Source organism: Erythranthe guttata, chromosome 11 (genome assembly GCF_056151865.1).
Source record: "Erythranthe guttata isolate IM_541 chromosome 11, IM_541, whole genome shotgun sequence".
In the NCBI taxonomy this organism is placed as follows: domain Eukaryota; kingdom Viridiplantae; phylum Streptophyta; class Magnoliopsida; order Lamiales; family Phrymaceae; genus Erythranthe; species Erythranthe guttata.
In genome coordinates this window covers 19,527,835-19,535,111 of record NC_142543.1, presented here as the reverse complement: position 1 = coordinate 19,535,111, position 7,277 = coordinate 19,527,835, and the positions used below count along the sequence as shown (strand labels likewise).

General features: G+C 39.9%; 1 protein-coding gene across 1 annotated transcript; it reads right to left on the bottom strand.

The window, feature by feature from the left end:
• Positions 1-1,594: 1,594 nt before the first annotated feature.
• LOC105960824 (uncharacterized) lies at positions 1,595-7,258 on the bottom strand. Its single transcript, XM_088825983.1, has 2 exons — positions 6,677-7,258; positions 1,595-2,382 (listed from the first exon to the last, which is right to left on the bottom strand). The coding sequence occupies exons 1-2, from the start codon at positions 7,136-7,138 to the stop codon at positions 1,744-1,746; spliced, it is 1,101 nt and encodes a 366-aa protein (XP_088682109.1). The 5' UTR covers positions 7,139-7,258; the 3' UTR covers positions 1,595-1,743.
• Between the last annotated feature and the right edge of the window lie 19 nt (positions 7,259-7,277).

Below are 7,277 nucleotides of genomic sequence, written 5' to 3'. Positions count from 1 at the left end.
GCTCCTCGTCGGACCTGTCTGTGTATCTCAAACGTCTTTTCGTGGGCGGCAACCCCTCTTGCTCTCTTCTTTCACTTGGCGATCCACCTTGAACTACCGCTGTAAGGAGAGCCTGGAGTGACTCCATGGTTATAGTTACCGTGGGTCCGGCTGCTGCAGGATCCGAAGTGTGCAAGGCCTCTACTTGACGAGTAGATGTGCTTCCTGGGTAAAGTTCTTGCAAACCAGGACGAGGTGTTGGACTGATTTCGGGCTCTGTCGGATCAGGCTGACCAGTCCTTTCGATGGGGGTATCCATTTTCAGATTTGCTTTGATTTTGTAAGAAGGAGAGAGTGATTTTGGAAGGAAGAAAAAGGGATGCTTTTAAAAGGGTTTTTGGCTATTTATAAATAAGTTTCCCACAGACGGCGCCATTTGATTCAACCAAATAAGCTGATGGATCTCCTGGATCCGAATATGTTGGTGGATCTTCTGGATTCTGCAAATAAGAACACAGACAAGGAAAACCGGGCTGAGGCCGGAGTTAGCACTCCGACGATCAAATCAGTATATTTCTGGTTTTAAGAGATTTTAAAGAATAGATTATATGTTTTGTAATTATGGAAAAAGGATGATCTGAATTAATCCTTACTATTTATAGGAAGAGCTCCTGAGAACGGATTCCAAACACGGACTCCACTCCTCTTTTAGATGTCACTTCTAATGACTATTAAATTAAACTTACCTGTCCCCTCGGTGAACAGTGTTATGAATAGTGTTGTGAGCTGCTTATTCCCTAGATTGCATATTCTCTGACATCTTTTGACATTTGAGGAGAGGGGCATTAAATGCAAGACGATTGCCTCAGATATCTTAGACCATATCTTACAAATCTCCCATTTGCCCTCTCGCCACTGAGAACAACTTACCTCTCGTTCCCCGAGATCGACTCTCGATTAGGTTTCCTAGATAGGCCCAGAACAATGATTTACCGAATCACCTAGTCTGTATATTCTCTGCTATTCCTGACATTTTGAGAAAACACGCATTAAATTACGTCGGCGGTGTTGCTCTTCTTTTTAGATAATACTCCTAGCTCTCGCCCTCTTTTTGAACGAGCGGGAATCCCCCTCCTCTCGCCTTGGAGTGGATTCTCGTGGGCCTCCCAATAATTGGGCCACTATTGGGCCTTCTTTCAATGGGCCAAGATAGTAATTCTTTACCGAATCAACTAGTCCCCTACTCGCGAGGACCGAGTTGAGGTCCTTTGCGAGTAAACTCCCTTGTATTCGACCTTGACGCCTGGAAAATCGAAAATATATATATACCCTATTATATATATATATATATATATATATATATATATATATATATATATATATATATATATATATATATATATATATATATATATATATATATATATATATATATATATATATATATATATATATATATATATATATATATCATCGAGTTAAATTAATGGATAAATAATTTAATTTAATTGATCGAACTGTACACAAGGAGATCGTAAATTGTTAGATGATGTGGAGCGAACGTAAACGGGAGTGCAATAATTACTAATTATTAATTAATTAAATAAATCGAGAGTCGAATAGAATTTATATTTTATTGATCGCATTTAATTAGTACATAATTGATGCAGAAACTATAATATTTAAGATCAAAGGAGAAAAATAATTCCTTGATCAATATATATATATAGAAACATAAGATATAAACTATCTAAAAATATTTAATCAGAAGAAGAACAATCCGGCGACAGCGGTGGCGCCGACGGCGGCGGACACCTTCAGTGAGGAACCGCTATTGGCCGCCGGTGTGTCAGCTGCTGGGGTTTCAGTACTCGGGGCGGGCGCGGCCGTTGTAGTATCAGCGGCGGGAGCAACAGCGTCCGCCGGAGATTCGGCGGGGGAGGCGTCAGGGGAGAGTCCCTCATCGGAGGGAAAGGGTGGAGATGAGGGTTCCTCCTCGGGGGAGGCGGCAGGGGAGGATTCCGGCGTGGCGGCGGTGGATGAAGACGGCACCGGGGCTGCTTCGGGAGTGGCGGCAGATGCTGAAGGGACGGAGGCTGCTTCCGGGGTGGCGGCGGTTGACTTAGATGGGGCGGAAGCAGGGGAGCTGGTCGGTGATGTTTGGGCGGCGACCGCCGCGATGAGGGCGGCGATAAAGATGAGGGAGAGAGCAACCTGGCGTGCCATTGTTAGTACGTAATATATAAATTTGTGTTTTTTTGGGTTGTGAATTTGCAGCACTTCCCAAATTAAATTGTTAGAGAAACACTGCACAAAAAGGGATCGGAAGATTGATGAGGGAATGAAGAAGGAGGCGGAGGGGCTTTTTGTAAGGCGGAGGACGGGCGGAGATGGCGGGAAATACTGGTGGACATTATTTTAATTAGCAATTTTTGTGTGTATGAGATTAGTTTTTTGACCTTTTTCCACGGTCAACGTCCAATTTCATGCATGAAAAGTGAAACATAGACTATGAGAATAATATTGAAATATTTGTTTTAAAAAATTGAAATAAATTCATTACTTTTATTTTTACTTCTCCTATTCTCGTCCGTTTGTAATTTAGATGTTATTGACCTCAATCGATCACATGTATATATAATTAATTAATTCATGTTTGTGTTGAATAAATGGATATTTTTAGTATATTTTGTTATTCTGTATTTAGTTATTATTATTTTCTTGAAATAATTAAACCACTCTTCAAGAATATAAGAAATCATGAATTTCCGTTAAAATAAAATAAAAAAAATCATGAATTTGCTTGCTATTTAATGACCACTTTATAAACTTTTTTACTAAGTAATTAATATTTCTTCCGTACAATGCACAAGATAACATTTGAAAAGTGAAAGAAAAAAATATAACTATTTGAGTACATGGCAATAATAATTATAATAAGAAAATATTTTGTATTATTATAATAAAGCTTATTATTGATATTTAAATCACAATAACAACATCAACATTCATACAAACTGATAATATGATACGTGCTTAAACCTAGTAATTAGTGGTATTAGTGGAATGACTAGTAGAGTAGTGTGTTAGTGGCATAAGTAGTAGAATAAGTCAATATTCAGTTGCATGGAAATAGCTAACTACTTAGAATTGCACGTTCAATTGTGCTTAGTGGGTTGTTTAGATTAGTTTAGTGGCATAATTTAATTAATTACTATTAGCATTATAAATATAGAGTAAATGGGAAGAATAGGGACGGGTATTATTTTCCATTGAGAATCCATTTCTTCTATTTAATTCTTTCTGATTCTTCTCTACGTTTCTTAAAATCTCTTCTTCTTGCTTATTATTCTCTCTACCCAAATTAAACCATATCAGTGGTATCAGAGCCACGTTTCATGGAAACTCGAAATAAATCCAATGCCGAGTTTCGCACCGAGGTTTTCGAAATCCTTGCAAAACATGAATCCAATTTCGATCAAATACACAATACCCTCCAAATTGTCCTCAAAGAGCTTCAAGCCCTACGGGCTTCCGCACAACATAAAGTTCCCGAAAATGATATCAACCCCTTTGTTGTGGGAGAAACATCACAAACAATCAAGCCAAATACAACCATAGCGACAACTCGCACACCTCCAACTCTTCTTCCTAACACAAACCTCAAGTTGCAATTTTCAAAGTTTACCGGCGAGGATCCAATGGGGTGGATATACAAGGCGGAGCAGTATTTTGAATTTCAAAATATCCCAGCGACGCAACATGTTCAACTCGCTTCCTTTCATCTTGAGGGGATCGCCTTGCAGTGGCACCGGTGGTTAACAAAATTCCGAGGACCCTTGTCGTGGGACGAGTTTTCAAAGGCTCTTTTAAGCCGCTTTGGACCGACCGATTATGAAAATCCTTCTGAATCTCTCACCCGCCTCAAACAAACAACAACCGTGGCTGTGTATCAAGAGGCTTTCGAAAAATTATCCGACTAAGTGAACGGTCTTCCGGAAAACTTTTTAATCGGTTGTTTTATAGCAGGTCTTTCCGATGAGATTCGCCTGGATGTGAAAATTAAGCAGCCTAGTTCTCTAATAGATGCGATAGGCGTGGCACGACTTGTGGAGGAAAGAAACATGCTACAACAAAACCCACAACCCTTCTACTCGCAAACTACACCAACAAACTTGAAAGTCACAACTATTCCCACGTCCGGTATTCTAGGCCCTCCACCCACCATTTCAAGCACTGCGCAAGCTACTAATAATCCGAATATTTTGCCGCCCGCATTTACAAAAATAACTGGCCAAGAAGCTCGTGAACGAAGACAAAAAGGCATGTGCTACTATTGTGACGAAAAATTCAAACCAGGTCATCGTTGCCAACGACCCCAATTCTATATGATCCAGGATGTGTACGTGGAAGATTTCCAGTCAACTGATCCTCCGAACACTCAAAACGATCCCGTACATACATCAAGATTTTATCCTTGAGGACAAGGATATTTCGAGCGGGTGGGAATGATACGTGCTTAAACCTAGTAATTAGTGGTATTAGTGGAATGACTAGTAGAGTAGTGTGTTAGTGGCATAAGTAGTAGAATAAGTCAATATTCAGTTGCATGGAAATAGCTAACTACTTAGAATTGCACGTTCAATTGTGCTTAGTGGGTTGTTTAGATTAGTTTAGTAGCATAATTTAATTAATTACTATTAGCATTATAAATATAGAGTAAATGGGAAGAATAGGGACGGGTATTATTTTCTATTGAGAATCCATTTCTTCTATTTAATTCTTTCTGATTCTTCTCTACGTTTCTTAAAATCTCTTCTTCTTGCTTATTATTCTCTCTACCCAAATTAAACCATATCATAATAGAAATACGCCAACCCGCAAAAGATTATATAGACTTAATTGTCATCAATAGGAATTGATCTTTAAAGAAATGAAGCAATAAATTTAGGAAAAAAATTAAAAAGAAAGAAACGTATATATAAATATAAATAGAGATGTTAGATTGAAAAATAAGAAATTGTGGTGAAAGGATTCTACACAATTTAGTTGAATTTTGAACTTTTTATAATTAGAAAATTCGTAGAAAAAAAAATAATTTTAGCCCACATTGATGAAGACCCATGAGTCACTTCCAGGCAAGGTCCGTTAAGGGAATGACGTGAGGGCTTAGGCCCAATCCAAACTCCATCTCAAACTATCGGGACTAATGGAAGGATCAACGCTCGAAGGGGCGCGCATGACGCGCAAGATAAGGGGCGCAAGGGCCCCACTGCATGCATTAATGGCTATGACAAGTATGGAATGGGTGCATTAATTAAAGACTGACAGTCATTCTTTATGCCCCTATCGGTGTATTAAATTGGCATGACACCATCATCTAATGCTGGAATGACCAAAGACCGCCGGAAGTAGAGAGACGTGCATGTTACACTACTCTTGGTAATTAGGGGAGAGCGGTCGTAGTTGTTTCGAGGATGATGACGACTTGGGTTGTCCGAGGGAGATGAGAGGAAGAGCATCGGAGTACACCGAGATTCATGCAAGGCATAGGCTAAGGTATTATAAATAGAGGGTCACACATGCAGAAAGACAAGTTCGTCTATCTCTTTTACAATCACTATTAAAAATTTGCCTTTAGAACTATCTCTTGTTCCACTGACTTAATCGTCGGAATGCTAACTCTGACTTAAGTCCAAATCATTTCCTTTTGAAGTGCAAACATATCCTATTGCTCCATAAGCGTATTTCTATTAACAACCACCCGAGGAGCCAACACGATTTTAGAGCGGAACAATGTTGCTCTAATATTTACTTTTTTTTATACATAAGAAGATTATTGCTTTATACTTAGTCATTTTATTTTCCGAATTTTCATGAATTCGGAAGTAAAATAATAACCTTTCATCTTGAAATACATATATATATATATATATATATATATATATATATATATATATATATATATATATATATATATATATATATATATATATATATATATATTCCACTTTCAAAGTGATATGCTTAATTGGGCCAATCCAGTGGGCCTACAAATTATTTACCTTCTGGGCCACGAGCCCAATATTGAAAATCACTATCACCGAGGCCCAATCACCTTCAAGCAAGGTTTGGACCCAACAATCTCAACTAAATTATAAATAAATGTTTGAACTCATTTCTTAAGGTACGTTCTATTATTCACAGTCAATCTAGAGTATTATTCTCTCTACCATATCCACCATCCGTATATCTGACTTGAGCGTCGGAGGGGTTTCCGCCGGATCAACCCCGGCTTAGTTCACATGTGCTCATTTCGCAGGTACCTCAGGACTATCTGAATGTTAAGTTACTGATCCGATTTGCTCTCCCAGCTCGTTTTCTACACTACCCTAGGTGATCTAAGTAATTAGCATCATCACAAAGGTTCATTGTTTTAATTATTGACGGAAATATCATATGATGAAGGATGTTAATGAAATAAATTATTGGAGCGAGGGGTTAAAAAGAGGGATCGAGAGAAATAAGGGATCGATATGAAATACTGCAATTACTTAATTTCCTCATATATTTGCTAAAACGCGCAAGATAATATCTATGAATATATAGTGATTACAAACAAACAAACAAATTCCAAAAAAATCAAAACATATATCCAAGAATTGATGAACGACCCAATTCTAATGGACACTCAGAAGAAGAAGAATCCGGCGGCGGCGGTAGCTCCGACGGCGGCGGATATCTTCAAGGAGGAGGCACCATTCGGCTTGGGCGTGTCAGCTGCGGCGTCGCTTGGGGTGGGCGCATCAGCGGCGGCTGCGCTGGGGCTGGGTACATCGGCGGCCATCGGAGCATCAGATGCATCGGGAGCTTCGCTGGGGGTGCTTCCGTCGGCGGCGGCGACGGGTGAATCAGATGATGGGCCCTCCTCGGGGGAGGCGGCGGGGGAAGTTTCCGGTGCGGCGGCGTTGGAAGAAGCAGACGGCCCTTGGGCGGCTCCCTTGGGGGTGGCGGCGACGCTGGAGATGGGAGCTTGGGTGGGGGATTTCGACTTGGATGGAGCGGCGGCCGGAGAATGGGTAGGTGCTAATTGGGCGGAAGCCACCGCAGCGAAGACGGCGATAAAGATAAGAGCAAGAGCAACCGCTTGACGTGCCATTTTTATTATTATTTTATTTTCTTTTCTTGAATTTTATGGATTCTTGTTCGAATATGCAGCACTTCTCTGTTTTTATTAGAAGAGAAATACTGCAGAAGAAAAAGAATGAGGAAAAGGAGAGGCGGTGGGGAGGGTTTTA